This window comes from Aulonocara sp. 'chitande type north' Nkhata Bay, linkage group LG20, assembly GCF_057382095.1.
Source record: "Aulonocara sp. 'chitande type north' Nkhata Bay isolate Kocher_YH1m ecotype deep benthic linkage group LG20, A_spYH_male_GT1.1, whole genome shotgun sequence".
In the NCBI taxonomy this organism is placed as follows: Eukaryota; Metazoa; Chordata; class Actinopteri; order Cichliformes; family Cichlidae; genus Aulonocara; species Aulonocara sp. 'chitande type north' Nkhata Bay.
Genome location: NC_141363.1, coordinates 32,343,409 through 32,364,233, shown reverse-complemented (window position 1 = coordinate 32,364,233; position 20,825 = coordinate 32,343,409). Strand labels below are relative to the sequence as shown.

The 20,825-nt window shown below is 41.8% G+C and overlaps 1 protein-coding gene across 5 annotated transcripts in view; it reads left to right on the top strand.

Annotated features, from left to right (window-relative positions):
• The first annotated feature begins 1,578 nt into the window (after positions 1-1,578).
• The window catches only part of LOC147306009 (protein bicaudal D homolog 2-like), a 40,614-nt gene continuing 21,367 nt past the window's right edge, over positions 1,579-20,825 (top strand). For all 5 annotated transcript variants that reach the window (XR_015126546.1, XM_086276197.1, XM_086276196.1 and 2 more), the window contains exons 1-2: positions 1,579-2,109; positions 17,922-18,134. Coding sequence is in view for 4 of the 5 variants with exons in the window: in XM_086276197.1 (XP_086132323.1) it covers positions 1,870-2,109; positions 17,922-18,134 (453 nt within the window). In the remaining variant the exon portion in view is untranslated. The remainder of the gene's footprint in view (positions 2,110-17,921; positions 18,135-20,825) is intronic.

Below are 20,825 nucleotides of genomic sequence, written 5' to 3'. Positions count from 1 at the left end.
GGAATTTTGACCTACTCTTCTTAATAACATTGCTTTGGTTCATGGAGGTGCAGGTATTCATTTATGAGCAGCTCTGTTGAGGTGCTGCCACAACATTTTAATCATGTTGAGGTCTGCACTTTGACTGGGTCATTGCAACACATTGATTTTTTAAAATGTTTTCCGCCCTTGTGTTGTAGATTTGCTTCTGTGCTCGTACATTGTCCTGTAGCACGACCCGCTTTCAGATAAGCTTTAGCTGTCAAACACATGGCCTCACATTTGACAGCATAGTCAATGACTGCAAGGTGTCTGGGTCCCGTGGCTGAAAAACAAGACCAAATCATCACCACTCCACTACTGTGCTGACAGTTAGTATGAGGTATTTCTGCTGGTATGGTGTGTTTGGTTTTCAGCAAATGTGGGGCTGGGCATCAAGATCTCTTCTTTCTGAAAGGAGGACTTCTTTCAGAAGTCTTCTGGCTTTCTCTGAAGCATCTGTGCAAACCTAAGCAATGCTGCCATGTTAGAGAGCAAAAACCTTTTCCTGGTAACACTTCCAAAAATGCCATACATCCTGTCTTTTTCCAGTTGCATTTTCATGAACTTTAACTATACTAACTTCTGAGGGTTTTTTCTGCTCTTAAGTCTGTATCAGGTCATAGGAGTTAAACCCTCCTACTGTACAAAGCCTTTTGTTTTATGCAAATTTGCTCTAGGGATGCACTTTGCTCAGTGGCAATAGATATTTTTCACGGACAGACAAAACAAAGATCAAACTGTCAAACATCAATGGAAAAAGTTACATTTATGAAGCAAGTAGTAAAATAGCTAGTTTTGTTTTAGTGTACATGGCACGTTCTTTGTATGGAAGAGAATAAGAGCCACGTTTTTTCTTTCCAGAATTCTAAGAAAAAAAAAATTCTGGAAAAGAAAAAAAAAGGGATGTGCCCACTTTTTCCTCTTCCGTAGCTTTGCCAAAAGAGTCAGCATCCTATACCGTTTATTCGAATACTCAGTTTTTCCTACAGATGGCAGCAGATATACATGTGTCCGCCGCTACAGGTCAGCAGTTAGCCCGCCTGTTTGTTGTATTTCTATGACAACAAACGGTTTGGATGAAGATTTCCGTGCTCCACATAAGCAAACTAAAAGGCATTATGGGAAACGAGTTCTTTTGTGGGATTGCCAGGGCAGTTTGCTGGCTTCACCTTCTACAAGTACTAGATTTCCCGACAGGCAGTAGGAGCGGGTGGGCGTTTTCCCAGCTGATAGCGTAGGTGCATCTCATTAAACCAAACGGACCATTCAGCTGTTTTGAACAAGCGTGACAAACTAGCGGAAGAGAAGAAATATGATCTTCAAAATAAAGCACAAAAACGCGCATATTATGTGACAGCATCAATCATTTTCTATATGTTTTATACACTCTAAAAATATGTCTGTCCTTTCTTCTTTTTTTATTACGCACACAAGGCAAAACAAATCAGCTATCACACATGGTAGGGAAGTTATTTTTCTTCGCCAGTGCTTTATTTTGAAAGTAAGAACCGGATTTGCATACACTTTCTCTCGCCTTTGCAATTGGTATTCCTGCTCCCCGCACTGTCGCTCCGACAAGCCGGGAGAACGGAGAAGAAAACACAGGAGCGCAACGATGGAGCGTCTGTAAGCAGTAACAGCGGACTCCGCTGACGAAGATAACTGAACGGAGTCATCTACATGACCAAAGAAACAAGACCGGCAACAAGAAACGCAAACGTAACAATCATGCAATTTAAATACAGAAGAATTTGAGCAACCGCTCCTTCTTCAAGGTTACACCGCTTGAAGACGCCCTGACATCATCCTGTCGCAGATCAGCTTGGTTGATCTTCACCGGTGGCGATCATGTCCGTGGAAGAGCAGGGATACCCCGACGCTGTGCTGTTGATGGAGGCCGGCCCGGAGTGGTTGCGAGCCGAGATCGGGCGTCTCTCCCGGGAGCTGAGTGAGACCACGAATGAGAAGATCCAGGCGGCAGAATACGGGCTGGCGGTACTGGAAGAGAAGCAGCAGCTCAAGCAGCAGTACGAAGACCTGGAGATTGAGTACGAGGCCGTCCGACAGGAGCTCGATCAGCTAAAAGAGGTAGGCAGTGTATTAAAACAAATGAAATAAAATCACAGAATATGTAAAGATTAGAATGTCATCCAGGATTAATAGGCCCCTAACATAAACTCTAAAACTATAAAAAAATTCTATTCAAGAGTACATATTAAGAGCACATTGTCATTTTCATTGGATGTGCAAACTCGCCACTATAATATTCAATATAGGGGCTTACGGTGATTTAATGTGTCATTAGGCCAGGCATCTGCCTCTTCCTACAAGGTCAAAACTGTAAGCAGAGGAAGGGATGCTTTCTGTTCCCCACCCCCTCCATACACAGCACAGGGTATTCCCCATTTGACTGCCACTTTTATTTATTTATGCTGCAGCTCTTAGGCCCCTTCTTCAAGACATTCATGTCTGGCTCAAAGCTAGAATAAGTCCAGTGTGTTTCCACATACGTTTATCTAATCAGTGCTTATCACGAGCAGATTTCCCAAGTGTACAATTAAGATTTTTAGTTCAGCAATACTTGTTGAGTTGTGTTAAGTACCAGACATAAAAGCAGTGCATTGTTTTAGAAATAACACTGAGATCCACAGATTGCTTGTTAAAGTTTTCTGTGTAGTCAGGCGAGTCCTGCAAACAAGAATATCTTGTTAAGCAGGGAAAAGGCGGGAGTACGTTTGAATTTTGAACCTTCCCGCTTAACAGAGGGATGAACAAATTTCAGAGGAAGCCAGATGAGTTGTGACCCTTTGGGGGAATGGAAAGAATGTTGAGTGCAATGGTTCAAGCTGGTCTTGAGAGTCAGATAAAGGGTGTGACTGTTTTTCTGAACAGTGGTCCTACTTATTCCCTAACGTCATATCACAGCGTGTCCATTTTTCTTCGCTGGAGTAGCAGTTTGTCACTGCGTTGTGATTTTAGATGGAGAGAAGTATGACTTCAGAGCAGTTTGGCGCAAAAGTCCCTCCAGCTGCTGTGTACCTCTCATTCTTCTTTCTCTGCCCACTCATGGTAAAAAAAAAAATGTTTCCGGCACTGAGGCGGGCTTATTCATAGTTGCTCACATCCTCCTTTAATATGGATTCTTCTTGTGTCCCCCTCCACTAAGCAAAACAACTAAAATGTGTGAGAGTGTCCTTCGTGATAAACCCTTTAGTGCCTTGCCAGATCTCTGCTCATTGCTTCCTTTGCATTTGGAGACACATGCAGAGATGTTTTCCAGCTCTCTGCTTCTCCCTCTTGTTTCTGCCTGTCTTCCTGTGGCCCACTCTCTTGTGGTTGTTAAAATAGAGAGGAGGAGGTCTTTGGGCTGTCTCAGCAACTGCTGCTTGGATTTTCCCATGCATTTTTTTTTTTTTTGCCAAGAGAGGATCACTTTGTCAGAATGGACTGACAGCTAAAAGCGCTGAATAGAAGAAAATGGATTAAAAGAGTAGCCATGGCAACAAACTAGAAGTGATTTAAAAATAAGTAGAAACATTTTTCTTACTTTTTTCTGCTATGCCTGTTGGAAAGAAAGGCATCGGTTGGGCTTGTACATTATCGTTGGTCTTCTTTCTCTTTCAAAATGGAGCACAAACATTCATCTATATGGGCAGTAAATGAGATGCGATGAAAACTGCCACAGTGTCGAGTTATGCTGGTTGCAGATCGCTGATCAGATGTTAACCTTTGAAAGATGATACCCAACTCCCAACCTAGTGTCTGGATATGAAGGGCAGAAGAGATGCTATCACAGGAGAAATACAAGCCCATTCTACACTAGGTAGTGGGTAACAAGCACAAGATATGGGGTAAAATGAAAAGCTTATGTCAGTCTCCACTTTAAGGACAACGTTATAATTCAGGATATTGTCTTGTAGGAAAAATATCATATGATTCAGTTGCTTTTGTCGCTCTCGTTGATAGAACTTTCTTTTAGGTCAGACGGACCAGTGTGGTTTTCCAACAACCGGGACCAAAGCACACATCTTTGGTCAGGTATAAATGCCACGTTCTCTTTGGTGCACAGCTGCTATTTGCACTAAAGGCGGCAATGTTTGGATTGTTAGTCTCTTTTCTCCGACTCGGATTGTCTGGCATATTTAGACGGTTGCTTAACACAGGATTCTGTTCAGTTACCCCAAACCTCCTTTTGCTTGTTGGCAAGCACAACCTGAATACAAAAGAAAACAATTGAGATTTATTCTTAGCAACTGAAATGCCTTCATAACACTGCGTTGCCTTCTCAAGGACAAAAAAATGCAGTGAGAAATCATCATGAGTGTAGGCAAATTTCCCGTGTCACACAGCCAGTCCTGAACCCCTCAACAACACACACACACACACACACACACACACACACACACACACACACACACACACACACACACACACACACACACACACACATTCCTCTTGAGGCAGGAAGATGGAGGAATCCCGTGCACTGCTGTTGCTTAGTAACTGCCCAGCTCTTTGCCTTAATTTGAACAGCCGTGCCGATTCCTCAGCAGGTTCTGCTTTTTGCGTACGTTTGTGGATGACTGCTGAGAGATAAGCTTGGAGCTAGCTAGAATAGTACACAGGACAAGGACTAGAAGCCGGCATGCATTGGTTAATTTTATTAATACAATCTTCCTGATGTTTTCTGCATCATTTCTATGTTTATTGGCGAGTATATCATGTGTACACCTGGGACTCTTAGCTCATCTGCTTTCCTGTTTTCTCACTGCACTCCAGCTACAAAATGATCCTGCCTGATGCAGTGATTCATCTTCTGGTGCATTATAATGAATGTGAGTCAGTTGGCCCAATGCCCTGTGCTGCCTCTGGGAGACCTTGACTATCATATTGCTCAGACTTTATCTTTTTCATACATTTCTTTTTGGTTATGCTACTTTTCTTCTAATTTTTTTTGGGGGGGGACACAGTATGTTGTATCTAAACCAGTCAACAACTGATTTGTATCTAACAAGCAGCCTGGCTACTAATAAAGATATGAGTGTGGACTTTGACCAAGTTATCACTTATTGCACAGGTTCAGTCACAAGGTGAAGTAGTTAATGATAGTATACCAACTGAAAGCACAAGATGACTGACTCTACTGTTGTTCATATACTTATTTTAAGCTACTCACAGATTACATCATATGTCACACCTCCAGTCTGAGTAATGTACAGCTTCCTTTGTACAGTTTGTGAATGTGTGGAGAACTAGAGAGGTTTTGTATGCCCTTCTGGCTTTTTTGCACTTTATAAATGTATATACATTTTCAGGTGTAAAACTGATCTGCTTGCAGTTTTAATGTGTTTTTCAGCCCTGAATTATTTGTAGAAATTTAGGGCTCAAAAATACTGAACCCACCCTCATATGCTCCGAGGCCCCTTGCATGGAAAAATTTTAATAGTATGAAGGTCAAATTTTTCATGGAGTCACTAAATACACTAAAGTTATTGTACAAAAAAAGGGGGAAAACAGCTGATTGTGAGGGTGAACAGATCAGTTTGATCTCATTTCGTCATTCAATTGCACAGACGCCCTGTTCCTATCCTCCTAGTATACCAGCAGCATTGGAATTCAACCACACAATCAGAAAACTGAATTTTGTCAAGGTCGGTCGAACCCGGGTTCTCTGTGCTCGGCTGTTTGCCCTTTTGTGTGTTTCAGCTCACTGGGGTTAACTGGTCTTGAGTTTCACAGATGAAGAGAGACGGTTAAATGGCAGCAGGACACAGCGTATGACAAAGGAGCGATAGAGAGAGGCGTCCCATTGTAGTTACATTTGAAAGGATCGGTCAGTTTTGTCCCTTTTGAAATGGCAAAACCACTAAAGAATATATACCAATGTTCCTAGACAAAGCTATGTGGTGTGACTCTAAGCCCCGTGTTGTTAAATGGGTTGGATACGGATTGGACGTCAGTAGAAAATACGAGGTGGACACAGATCCATCTGGTGCCTTGTATGAAGAGTCGTAAATAAAGTCGCTCTCATTTGTAGTGCCAATGCAGGCTATGTTTCATCACCAGCTGCTTGTCTCTCACTTTTAGAATCTTTCTTTTTTTCTCTTCACACATTTCCTCCAACCATTCCTTTTGTTTCTCACTCTCTAAGCTTGAATATTTTCAATGGGCTTTCAATCTGTGTTATTTTGGACCTAATATGTGGCCTTTCAGTACTGTTTGGGGGTTTCTGATCTGCCCTTTTAGCCATAATTTCTTTTGCCCAATGGCAAGACTGCAGTTAAGGGGTAATCTTTTCTAAATGGCACTAAATAAAGTCCCAAATCCCCTTCCCTCTGGGCATAAGAGGATGAATCCCAGCCGCTATGCGCAGGGCTTACGGCAGTCTGGGAGTCTGCCAGGACCAACAAAACTCAGCAGCTTCCACTGTCGGGCACAGGTAGGTGCTTTTTGGGTTAATGCTTCGCAGAGGCTGTCAGGTCTTCTTGGGGAGCTGCCCTGTTCTCCTTTGTGTAGTTCATCAGCTGCGTCTGGTCCATAAGCCTACTCTAATGGCTGCCAAGCTGAGCAGTCTGTGCTCTGGGTGCCGTCGAGCCTGGCAATCTGTTCCCTGAGTCTCAGTTTTTCTAAAGGAGTGCAAAGTATTGTAACCACCACCTACACAATAAATTTACAAAGGAATTTCCACTATATCTTTTATGTTTCAAGACAAGAAAGGCCCACTAATGTATACTAATGTTACTTTCTGCTTTGCAGGAAGATAGCCATATTATATCGCCAATATAATAAAAGAATAATTTCCCCTAGTTTTAGATAAAATGATCCTCTAATCACGAATGATTTTAAAAGCTTTTGGCCCTAACTCTTCTGAACAAAATACAATCAGCTGCCGTCCACAGTTCGCACACAGGCCACATTTACAGCAGCAGTGGATGGCTGTTCTCGGCCTCAGTGAGTAAACTGTTTAGAATGTTTTTGGCCTGGACGTTTAGAGAAAGGTCTGTTTGTGCTGTGTGCTTAAATGCAGCAAATTGAGGATTTCAAAAGCCCTGATCAGGCAAGGGCTGATGTAGAAAACATGCGTATGTGTTAGCAGTTTCTTGACTGTTTACACGGCTGAAGTTCCTCACTTTGACTTTCTGTTTTTTTGGCTACAGTAAACATGTTGAAGTTATAAAGTAATCTAAAATAGAATAAATAGTTTAACCTGAGAATAGTTTAAAACAGTAAAGTTAACATTTCTCTATATTTGCCATACTTAAACCTTAATATGCAATTCATCATAATCATAATCATGCTTATGATGAAACTAAAAGTATATATTTTCAAATGTGGATTTTTGGAGAGCTCTTCTGTGCATTCAAACAAGTCAGAAGTGCATATAGAGAAGCTGTATGGCAACCCGGCACAGTCATGATTCTGCCAGTGTAATCCAATTACTGGAGACTAGGGCCAGATCAGGCAGGAGCCCAGGCTAAATGCAGAAGATGAGGTCATTGTGACTGTATGCATCTGACAATACAACATAGTTCACTCAGGCAAAAGGTCTCCAGTTTTCCGTCTCCTGAACTACATACTGACTTTAAACAATTCCAATTGTCAACAAAGAGCACTGTGTGCATACACGTGACTAAGCTAGATGTCTGTGTGTATGTGCACAAGAAACACAATAGATGCTTATTCCTTCACTCCTACATGCCTTCTTGTCTGTGCTCTATAGCTTCATTGTGTCTCTCGGATCGCATTTACATTTTCAGCAGCTAAATAAAAGAAAACCACCCCAGTTAGCAGTTACTGCACTCGTTTGTTTGGTTTTCATAAATATGGTTTTAAGGATAACGTTTCCTGTCAGTAAAACCTTGCTGTTTAAACTGTTAAAATTCAAGACAGAGTCCTTCTGAAAGATATATTAGTTAGCTTTAGAGCTATCAATTGTTGAACATGCTTTTAAAGGTATGACTAATGTCATATTTATTTATACCGAGGTTATGCTGTTTTATATAAACAGATGAATCAGAATGTGGGTAGTGCAAAGATTTGATTTTATATTACAAACCTTGCCTGTGTCATTCCTATAAACGGGCCCATAGACTGACTCGTGGATCAGATTGCCCTCAAATCTTATCTACTCTGTTAAAGGTTCCAGTCGACACGATTGGCACCCTCATATGAAACACGTTAACGCTTTCCAAAGCTTGTTTATGGCTTTGTGTTTTGATAATAAATCTTGGGTGCAGGTTTGCTGTAAATCATAAGGCACAAGCGAAGCTTTCCTTTATCCAATCTCTTCTTCCTTCTATTGAAATGAAGTCATAACTCACCCCCGTGCCCCCCCAGCTCCACATCCTGTTTACTTGCGAGGAGTCTTTTTATAGTGGATAGGAAGCATATGAAATATGGCTGTCCATCAGAGCGGATACCTCTTAGTGTATGAGAGGAAGTGGACAATTCAGGTCACTTCTGCCACACCTGTCTGACAAGAAAAAAAATTAAAATGTTAAAGAATTGTTTTATTTGCTTTTTGTCTTCTTTATCAAGAGAAATATGCCTGTACTGGTGTGTTAACATCAGCGCTCATTATGGAGCATTTCCTCTCAGCAGGATCAGGGTATTACCACAGCAACATAGAGAGGAATTGAAATTTAATAGCCTTTTGAGTTGGCGATCTTTATTTGCTTCTGTAGATCAAAAGCGGTGTTTTTTAACAGTAATTTACAATTCCACTCGTACTGGAAGCATTTAACTTTTATCGGGCCAAGGCCAAATTTTCACATTTACAGCAGCAATTATAACCTCATTCAAATACAGCAAACAAGATGAGATTTGAAATCGCTGATGTCCTTTTAAGGACTCCTTAACAAAAAAGATGTTGACATAAAGGTGGTTGTGCACACTTCTTGCTTAGTAACCTGAATGAAGAGCAGGAGCAAACTTGGAATAGCTACAAGTAGACGGGGGGGCTTTATACCCCAATCTCACTCCAAGATATTCACCTTCTTGCATACACATCTGTAGGGTATGCCCCACCCATATCCTCCCGCTTAAGAGGAGTTTGTTTACAGCTCCTTGTCTGCAGATTGTCCCAGGACACACTATTTTGAAGCAGCCGAAGACGAGATCAGGGATGAGATCTAGACAGATAGAGATCTTTGTTTGCATGGGTACTGTCACGCCTCTCTGGTTCCTCAGAAATTCTGCATTGTCTGCTCATCTCAGTTATTCCCTGACTGGCAGCGTAGTGCTTCCTATCTCACTTAAATTAAGTAAACCAGAGGGCAGATTGTGAAAAGCATCTTTGCTTTTTATTAGGCCATCTATTCAAACATTAGCAAACCCAATTTCAAAGGGTCGTCCCTTCACCCTGGGCGTCCTTTTAACTTTAGCACCAGGAAACAGCAGCATGTCTGCATTCTCCCCACACGCCATAATCACTTCCGTCAACTTCCTCCCTTCCTTCATTCCCCCAGTAGTAAATAGGCTAGTGGGTCTGGTCCTCCTGTTCCAGTGTGCCATACCCAAGTCTCCTGGTGCCCACACTTTGAAACCCTCAGGCGTAGTTGGCCAGGGGAGGGAGTGGATAGAAGAAGGGAGGGGAAATAAGAAGACGGAGCTGTGTAGTGGGGCAGGGGGCTGGCTGTACGATAATGACAACATTAGAGCTTGGGTTTGGAGAGATGAAAGAGAGGAGGGTTTTTAATTGGATATGTGCCAGTCTCTCAGCAGTCCTGCAGTCTTGAGAAATGGGGATTGAAGACATGAGAGGGAAATGCACGGGCTTCCTGAGGGAACAGTTCACTCTTTTAGTTGGAATAGGAGTTTCTCTATCAGCTAGCTTAATGAGTTAAAAGCGCTGGGACTAATTGGCTGTTATTTTTGTATAAAACATGGTTTATTGCAGTATCTTATGATAGAATTGTAGGCTCTTTTTTTCCAGCATTTGTTCAACGTTCAGGGGCTTTGTCTTATCTGGTTTTCAGTTTTATTTGAATTCTCTTTGTCAGAGAGGTTTAAGTGTTGAAGAACTAAGGTTTGCTGTGTATGGGGGAAAAATAAAAGAAGGCATTCTTGTCACTGTAAAAAAACAAGGCATTGTATGTAATCTAGTCTTCATTTGCTCACAGATATGATCTTTTATATGCTCAGTGTTAGCATACTGAGACGCACTTTATTCTTTTCAAACTGATATGACCTCAAAAAGAAGACTTTACGCTCTCACTCAAGGTTTGGCCTCACTGGTAGAGAGAATCCGTGCACTCACAATCATTTAAAGGATTTAATTACTGCAACTGGGGAAGGGAGGTCATTAGTTTCTGTCTGGCCAGGAGCAGGGCCAGAATCCCCCAAGAGACAGTCCTCTGGGTTTGGGATGGCCAGTGGAGAGATATGAGAAGGTGAGATAGGACAACACATTGAAGAGAGAAGGAGATAATTTTATCCTTTTTCATGAATAGAGTGGTGGTGACAGAGTTGATTAGGAATGATTAATCATTGTATGCAAAGGACAATGTTAGAGGCGTCTTAGAATGAGAATATGTGGAAAAGGGCAAATCAAGTTTCTGCAGTCCTTCCCCCATTATGTCAATACTTCAACCTGATTGATTAGACATGTCTCAGCACTAATGTAGCCTAGGATGATGCAAGTAAATGCATTAGGGTTTCATATAGCATTACTTTAATAAATGGTTATTGGTAATGGTAAAGCTTTTTCGACAGCAAATGCACAAACGAGTAGATTCAACATTTTCTTCACCCTCCCCCTTGTTTCTCTAAGCCTGACCTTGGATCCTTGCAGACAGCATGCTCAGATTCGGGTGTCTGAGTTCACAAATTCATGCGTATATCTGTGTTTGTGTGCGTGGCCTCAGCTGCAGCCCCAGCTGCTCCCCTTGTCCCTGAACATTGGTATCAAGAGGCTGTTCATTTTTGGAAATCATATGTGAGGTTCCACAGGGACCAATGTCTCAGAGCCCCCAAAAGAAGACTCGGACTGATTGAGTGTTCATTGCTTACTGTTGATGAAGACTTGGAATTGAGTCATTTGTCATCTGTGACAGTACCTTACTGGAAGAGAAGGATATAAATGCGCTTCATTTATTTATGCTCACAAATGCTGCTGCCTGTAAGAAACTAGCATCCATAAAGCTTTTTTTTTTTTTTTTTTTTTTTTTTTTTTTTTTTTTTTTTTTTAGTACTGTCAGAAATATCATTATCGCAAATTTAGCACACATCTGTAGGGTTGATTCGAATCAACATCAGACCAGGATGTTCTTTGCGCAGACAAAACTGGAGAGGCATGCGTGTCGACTGTTGCCAGAGAAAGAGGGAGGAGAGCAAGCTGTGCCGGGCTGAGCTCTAAAACAGCCATCTGTGTCAGTGGCACCCCTCGCGTTGCCTTTACTGACCTGCCTCTCACTCTGTCACTGTAATTGGCATAGTAACCATAACAACAGCTCTCCCCTCTGGGGTGTGGGCACGTGGACGAGGGAGATCTCATCAAGAATGAGTATCGGGGAGTAAAGGGAACCAGCAGGCACAGATAATGTTGGCTTTGCATTGCAAATGATCAGTGCTGTGAATGCTGAGAGCTGGTGCTCGTATAGGGCATTGCAGTGATATGAACAGGGATAAAAAAACAAAAATCCAGAATCCAGCTCAGGCGCTAATATGGTGGTGCAGTGTATCTATAAGAGCCTATTGAGTCTCTGCTCTCCCTTGAGGCTTTTTCTTTATCTTCCAGTCTGCAGTAGATTTAGTTGGTAGACAATAGAGCCAACATACAATGCCTTCTTGTTTTTAATTGACTGCTAAGAATAAATGGTAAAGACAAAAGCAGAGTTTAAATCTTGCACTTAACACATCGTATCACACAAGACGGAGCAGAAAATTTTTCATTGTGGAGTACAAAACAAAACTAGTGACCTACACGTTAGACATTTCAGGAAAGATCCAACTCCATTTCTCTAAATGACCGCCATGAAAATTCTCATTTCTCATCAGTTAGTACCTGTTTGTATTATGTGTACTCTTTTTTTTAGTATACTGACTGAGAGCTAAAGTAAGCTGCACTTTGATGGAGGTTCTTTAGCTTGCTGCCGAGGGCATAATGACTATTTTTACTCTCTAATAACACAGGAACCAGGCAGTAACACCTATAGTGTTGAGCCTTCAGGCTAACACAGACAGCGTAATGGCAACGCAAACCTGGTTTTGCTCTTTTTTTGCAGGTGTTTCACTTCATAAAGAAGGTATTTTATGGGAAGTCCAGTCTTCGTAGACGTTTGAGGAATATAAATTAACGTGTTTGAAGATGAAGACTGACTTCACACAGAATCTCTAATTCTTCCTTCGGATTGGTAGCCAATGTGAAGGCAGAATAAAACATGAAATGTAGTTTTCCCCAGCCGGATATGATGAAAGCTCTAACAAGCAATTAGTCATTATAACATAAAATAAGCTGGTAGAATTTCTGTAGCTACTTAGTATAACTAAGCCCCTGCTGCCCAGTTATGCTATTCTGATATTTCTTTATCAATGAGGATGACTTGATCAGTCAGCTGTGTAAAGGGCCTCATGAGTCTGATTAGTACATTTCTCTTACACAGAGGCCTGTGTGTTTGTGCTTTAATTGCATGTGTCTACCTACTCCCAGTTGCTCCATCCCCTTTGGCGTTCTCTTTTTTCCCCCTCTCTCTCCTACCCTGCAACACAATAGATCCACAATCTGGCACAGCTTTGTGGTTGCTTTTAAGAGGTGCACGCCCTTCTAGTCCCATGACGGTAGAACATGCTGCTTCTCTTCTTGAGGCGAAATCATTTCACTTTTCATGACAATTTGCATTTCATCAAGTCACATGCAGGTGTGTTTCTTTGACCTCTGCTGTCTGATGATCTCTCTGGAATTTTCCTTTCCCATTAGCATACAGTGCATTGCCTCTGTCCTTTGAAAACATGAGCCGTCTGCCGTTTCGGTAGATTTCCTATAAGGCCTGGAGCGTTCGCCTGTTCAACCTCTATCTCAGTTGGGAGAACATGCTTCAACATGGCTTGAGTATCAGGTGGTGCGTTATGGCTGGCTGCAAGGAGCACTGGCAAAATTGGAAATGAGATGCGTGCGTATGTGTGTTGAGGCTGTGAAATTGTCCAGACCTGTGTGTGAATAATAGCCCAACAGCTCTGTGCTATGCAGCAAATCAATGTGGCTCTGTGCCAGGCAACAGCAAATATCTCTGCCTCCCTCGTTTGCGTTTCTCTCACTGTTTTTTTTTCCCCTCCTCCTGCTCCTTCTGCTTGGCACTTTTAATGCTTTGCATACATATAACTGTTCAACATGAAAATGCCAACTACATATTCAAGACCCCCTGTTACATTATTGCTTATTTGGTTGTAGAAAATTGGTTTTTTCAACGTTCAAATTTACAGAGAGAGAGCTGATTTGGGGGGGAAGAACTGTCAGGATAGCAGGAAGGAGATTAACTCTTCCCACTGCAAGAAAGTAGTGCAGAGTTAATCATAACCTCCGTGGATTTTTGTCAAAAGATGAAAGTGAATTTGTCTTTTCATTTCCCTCCGACTCCCACTGAAGAGTAAAGTCTGAAGTAAATAATTAGCTACTCTGTCATTCATTATAGCAGCTGTCACTGGTTTTGGTGTAATGTTCACTGATTAGCAAAAATGTACTCTGTAAATTTAGTGAATGCTTACAAAAAAACAAAAGCATGCACTACTGCCTGACATGATTTGCATTGCTTTCAGTACCTTACTGTACATGCGGTTGCAGAAATAACACAGAGCTATTATGTCCCACACAAATAGGTGAAATGTAGAGTAGTGTATCGGCCTGCTAGGTCACGCAAACAGTACGTGTTGCAGAGACACTTTGTTTCGCCAGTGGGTCTCTTGACTTTAACACAATGCTCCATCGCATGAACGGCTGAGAGCCGACAGCTAAATATAGAATCTCCACACACCTTGAAGCTATCTATCTTTTTCGAGTCTCTCGCTGTGCAGTGGCCTGTGAATGGAGATGGAGAGACGGACAGGAAGGTGGGGGGGGAGCATGCCTGTTTGTCGTTATAAACTGCAACTCCACGTGAGCTGTGATTCACGAGGCCAGAGAATCCATTTGGTGTATTTTTTTTTTTCTTCTCCTGCCTCTCCTCTCTTCCTCTGCATTCGCTTGCAATGACAATGCTAACAGTGACTAGCCTTCAGTGTTGCTGAAACACTGCTTTGGTATCTAGGGTCAACTCCAGCACAGAATGAGTAACTAAACTGATCCAGATGACACAGTGTGATATTGTTTAATGTTTTCCACTGGCCCTCAAAGCCCCAAAATACAGCTAAAGAAACAAGAAGTCTCATTGTCTGGAGCTGCTTTGTTGTGCCTAATCGGGCACAATTTAGCAAGATTTTGAGATTGTTCATCAACGGCTAGAAAATACTATTGTTAAATGTTTTCTGAAACTTCAGTTAGAGCAAAGGTTGAGTTGGATTTCTCATTCGGTTAAATGCAATTGCACAATGGAAGGTGTTTCATTGTGGCTGGAAAATAAAATGAGCTGTTTGAGTCTTCTTAGTTTTATCCCATCTCTATTTTGTCTGCCTTTCTTCCTGCAGTGGGCTTTGCTTTCCCAGAATGCAAGACCCCAGAAGGCTAAAGTAAAACCTTAACAATGAGATGTTTTGAGCTGGACCAGAGATACAAGTGTCAAACCCAAATCCGTTCTTGGTTTTCTAATTGGGTTTTGTTACTAAGTCTTCAAAAAGACTTCCTGCCCTTGCAAATCCATCCCTGTGCTTTGGAGCCTATTGTTCTTAATCTCCTTTCCAGAGGGTCTCCAGTAACTGTATCTTTGTAGATCACGTTGTTCTTACTTGATGCCACAGAAACTGTTTTCTTCGCCAGTGGGAAGGGAACTGAAAATAGAATTTTAGATGTGTACTTCTGCTCCACAGGGCCTCTGAGACCGGCTGTATCGATCTGTTTGTTACCTGATGGAGACCCAAAGCCCATCTCCCTTGTGCTCTTGACTCACTGGATTAGAGAAGCCCATGCAGCGGGATTCTGGCTGAGAAAACCAGAATGAACTATGTAACCTATATTCTTCCTTTACCACATAAGGCGCTGAAGATTACTAAGTAGCTGTCATGTTCAGAAGCAAGTGTTTAGCGAATCCTGAGCAGAGATCAAAAAGCAGAGAGGTGTGATTTGATCTTTGAGTCTTGATTTGTCTCAGCTTCTAATCATTGTCACTAAAGGCTGCATCCTTGGTCAGATTGGAGGACAAGGCAGTGATCTCGCCATGTTCAAACATGTTTAAACAGCCTTTGTTAAACCTAAGACTTTTTTATCAGAGGACAATCTGCCATAGCAACATTTGTTTTGGAGAAAGATAAGTTTGCAGATGACTGTTTTAGTTTAACCCATAAATGCAAACATCTCAGAGAAACCAGTAATTTGATATAAGCTTTGTCTAAGACTAGAAACATGGCAGCTTGCTTCCTTCTTCAGTAGTCTGCCTTCTTCATGTGCCCACGCATCTGTCTTCATTAATCTTATGACTTGGGTTGTTAGATCCTGTTAGGGTGAGAGAAATGTAAGAGGAAGTAATCAGACAACACTGTCATCTGAGGGGGGAAAAACCAAAAATCAGATGTGACTGGACTAATTTTGTCAGTTCCTCAATCACATGAAGCTTTATCATCAACAGTGATCATGCACTATGATGTACTAAGATCTCTAAAAGCCAGCCTAGGCTATGACCAGCCCATAATGTATGCTGTCATCTGGGTTTTGTGGTGGGATAAATCTTTTGAATTATTAGCTCTTCCTTTAGCTGTAGTCATCTGTGAGGAAATCCAGTCCACACAGCTCACTAATAAAGACCTGTCTTTGATTAGCTTTTAAGAGATTAATAATCCACATTCGCATGTCCAGTGTTAATAAAACTGCAACATATGGCAAGCTAAAGATGAATTATAAACTGGGTGGGCAGCTCACTGTGAGATAATAGGCTTGGTCACGTGCAGCCCCAATTTGCCCTCCTTTAAAGTAGCCTAAACCCACGCTTGGGGAGCGGCGATTAAAGGCCTTGGGTCACTGGGTTTTTGACTAGGGGCTCTGCGTGTTTGAAGGGCAGGCCTCGTAGATTAGATTGATTGGAGTCTTATTCAATAAAACCTATGCATCAAGATTATAATGATGGGATTCTCCTGATTACTGATTGGGTTAATCCTGTCTTTTCTAATAACTTTCTAATAAAATACAGCCTCCTGCTGATTGATGATTTGATTTGGAGAAAGGTGGCAGATGGGGGAGTTATGCAGACACGTATTTAAGTGATACTTTTATCTAGAGCTGCAAATAAAAGGCGAACAACTATGAACACTGGTTATATGTGGTTCAGTCAGAGTAGTATTTTTCTTGTTCTCACAGTGCATTTTCTGTTCAGAGCACTTCTAGGCTAAATGCAAATAGTCAGTCAATGTGTGGGTTATGTTTTTTCCCTACTAACTCATCTTGCTGAAGGACCAATGAGCTTACACTATGGCGACCGTAATCTGTCCCTGCACAGTTCACAGGAATTGCGGCGACTCCTACAATATCGGTGGGATTGTAGTGAAATGTAGGGAAAATTAGGATATTTACATTTGTTAGCCAGTAACAGAGATGCTTCTAAATGAAACACTGTCAATTATTTCTTGCCAAGTTGTGCTTCAGTCATCATCTTTCCTGAAATGTAAAAGCTATGCTAGCTAAACTGCTAAAGCAATGATGTCATGCTCCACTGTAACCCATTAAACTAGTTTTTCAGTCACATATACCTCTTAAATCCTGGAAGTAGGTCAGTTTGACTAATACAAATTTCCTGATTTGCCTCTATCTAAAGGAATTACTAGGATTAATACGATACACAGTCACACAGAGAAAATCCTGCAGCAGCTAGTCACGTGCAGTATAGGCAGTCAGAGAGAGGAGAGAGTGCGCTGCAGCTGCAAACAAGGTCAGATTCAGTGCCTCAGGTGATTTCAGATTACCGCCTACACTCGAGCTGTGAGGCAAGATGAGAATCAGAATGCCCATCCGATCACCAGCGGGTACAGGATTGAAAATGAAATCTGTAATCATGAGGTGATTATTTTGAGAAGTGAAAGTGTAGCCTAACCTAGATTCAGCTGCAGTAAAGGTCGCCGTGTCACTATGTGTTTGTGGCTTCTGCCTTGGAGGTTATAGCAAATTAGGGACAATATAGCACTTATATTAATGAAGCAGTCTGTTTCATATTGCACAAACTGCTATTCACAACCTTTAAGCAGACTGCCTCTGATAGAATGTAGAGGCTTTAGCTCGTAAGTTCTCCATAGTTGTTTAATCTTCATAAGTTCATCCCTTTCATGCAGTCTGCAAAATCAAATAATATCTGTTGACCTTTCTTTACTCTGTTATGATCTCCTAAGGTATTAAGAGCATTAGAATACAGGATCTCGTGATCACCCAGACACTAGTGCATTTGCTCTACTTTTCCTGTTTGGTTTTTCCATCTGTGGAGTCACTGCAGAGTACATGCAGGCCAATATCCTGCAGCTAACAGAGGAGAGAGGGGGAGGAAATGGGGGGAAGACAGGATCACGCAGCCCAGATGGAGCCTGACTGATTATCTCTACAGAGCAACTGCAGTATTTTTGGGGAGGTTTTTGAGCCTCAGCTAAACCACAGTAGAAGAGATCATTGTCGCTCTGGAGAGGTTGAATCACAAATAAACTTATGTCAGTCACAAACCTGATAGATGAAAATGAAAATGGCAAGTGATGCTTCATACACAAATCTCTAAATATTCTTAACAACCCCATGACACTATAGTTTAAACCAGCAACTCTCTCCTCTTTCACTGTATCTCCAGGCCTTTGGACAAGCCTACTCCAACCACAGGAAGGTGGCGGCAGATGGAGAGAGCCGAGAAGAGTCTCTGATCCAGGAGTCGGCCTGTAAGGAAGCCTACTATGAGCAGAGAGTCCTGGAACTGCAGAACGAGCTCCGGCAGACACGCAACATCCTCACCAACACCCAGTCTGAGAACGAACGCCTTAATGCCATCAGTCAAGATTTGAGAGAGGTAAAGGGAGAACCAAAATCCCACCACTGTTCTGTTTCTATTTTCTAAATAATTTTGAAATTGATTTGTTGTTTGATCAGATGTCCCTAATCGTCACTTCAGTATTGCAGTAACTTGCAGAAACAGTATTGTTCTAACCTGCTTTTTAGAACAGCTATTTAGAACATTGAGGGTGTCTGTTGATCATTTATCACCTGATGCATTTTATCTTTCTGCAAAAGCTGCAGAAAACAAACAGATATTCTTATTTATCCCTATCCTGGTATTATTTTTCTCCAGAGTAATCATTGTGCTTTTCATTTTTGCATTAGTTTCAGTTGGTTGTTGAGACTTGTGATGTACACCTACAGTACCTTTATTTGATTGACATTGCTGTCCAATCCTCTGTTATGCAGGGTGTAATTGCAGAGTCTGCTTTTTGACATGCCAAGACAAGATTAAACGTTCTCTAATGACTAGAAACACCTTGCCTTTAAGCCTAATGTGTTGTCCTTTGCACCTAATGCAGTCCAGGGTGGAGTTGTTTTTTTACAGGAAAATACTGAGACCATGGGAAATATGCTGTGTTACAAAAGGATTTTGTAACACAGCATAGTTATTTGGACTGCTGCTTTAACTCATTAGAAACATCACTCGTTATAAAAACCCCACCTTAGACAAGCCCTTTTCTGATAACCAGAAGCACAAGGAAGTTGTTTCTCAAAACTGAGCACACCCTTTGGACATTCCTGTACTTTATCATACATATAATTATGGAAACCTTTGTATGTGTCCCAATTTGGACAATGTCTCCCACTTTTACTGTTTCAATTTACATATACTCACTGCTAATTTGCCCTCATTAGAAGAGACAATTGCACAGCACATAGTGTATGTAGCTCATGTTATTTGCCAATGGTCATGTATGTCCAATGTTGTGTGACTCAGTTGGTGAGGAGGTTAAAATTACAAGAGTGGACTATATATTTAAATCATGCTGCGCTTTAGGGAAGGACTTTTGACACAAAGACGGGAGACATAAAAGTAAAAAAACAGTAACAGAGGCTGGCAGGAAGGCAGGGGGAAGCTTTCACCATTCGAGCTCCTCGCTCCCTTGACGGGCAAATCAAGGCAGGAATACTAAAGAGGGAATCTTAAGTCACAAGTTGTTTGAAGAGTTTGGCTTCGTGTCAAAGAAAGAAGCGGAGTAATGCTAATGCTAATTGCATGCTGATTTGAAAGGGGAATTTATTTGCACTCACAGCTCTAGGTTGGGTGCTTCACATGTCAGAGAGCACTTTCTGCACACTCTAATTTATTCGGAGTGCATTGGTTCCAAAAATACTTTTCATTTTGAAAGTTAAAAGATCAGTGTTAGCTCTATCGCTGGTTCTATCCCACTCACCCAAATGACACCTTGGGATAGGATTCAGGAGGTGGATCGATAGATGTATGAAAGATTAGTGTTGCTATACCCGTTCCATACATATATCTCCACTCCAGCGCTGTTCAACACTCAACAATAGGCCTATATTCTGCAGTGTGATATTAAGGGTGTCTGGTTTTGTTTCTGTCTGTTCTGATAGCTAATGGCACCTAATCTTGTTGTGTTTGTGCACAGCAGATTTAGCTGAGTCTGCTGTTTTGCAGGTCAAGTTGGTAATTGGGAGGGTGAAGGACTCCCCTCCTGAGTCCCAAGACTTTGGTAGACATCTGCTTGACACAGATGTCAGCAGTGTTTCTTCCTCAGATTAGTGAAAGACTTAAAAATGGCATGTCCCGCACAACGACTTAAGTTCCAGAAAGCTCTAAATTCCACTATAATTAGGTCAGCTGCTGCTCAGCTCTGCATCTACACTGGTATAATTCGAACGTTATTGAAGACAGATGTGCCCCACTAGAAATGTTTTTGTAACAGAGGAGGAGTTCCCCTTTATAAAACCTTGCACCAGCTTCCATTCATTCATCAGTTTCCAGCTTAAACATAATTACTGATAACATGCCTCTTAAATCTTTAGTTGAATCTTTGAGAGAAAAGCAAATACAGCCTTTGCTGCATGTCGCATGTACAGCTGTAACTGGTGTTGCACTGGTGGTCTCCTTGGCCTTTCTGCAGGTGCCATTCCCTTTATAAACACTCTGTTGCATAGCAATGGGCCCCGGACAGTTCTAATTGGTTGGATAAAAGGGTCTAGAGTGTAAATCACACCATGTATGGGAGATAATGATGCCCTTCCAACTGTACGTTGGTGGGTGCTAGGAGTGTGTCTGGCAGGCAAATAGAGGCAGCCTGGGCACTGAGGCTGGCATTGTGAGTGGACTGACATGACTGAAAGAGGCCTTTGTCTCTTGGATTTCAAATTAGCCCCAAAGCGTAGGCTGGGAGAGGAGGAGGAGAGCCCTTGGAGATGATAAGAATGGTATGAGAGAAAGACAAGGGGGCCTAAAATCCGTTAGAGAACGAGAGACGCTTAATGGGACTAAATCCAAGGAAAATTGAGGACTGTCCTGCTTTTCCCAGACTGCATGGCTAATCAAATTGAGAAAGGAGTGTGACTGAATGACTCAATTTTTCTTTCTTTTTTTCATGGAATGCAGCTGACAGTTGGGTTGTAGGCCTTTGTGTTTGTTTTAAAGTGAAGTTTATGTATTTTCTTTTATTTTTTTAGTCCTGCAATTCTACAAGGTTCCTCTGAAGAGCTGTTTTATTTG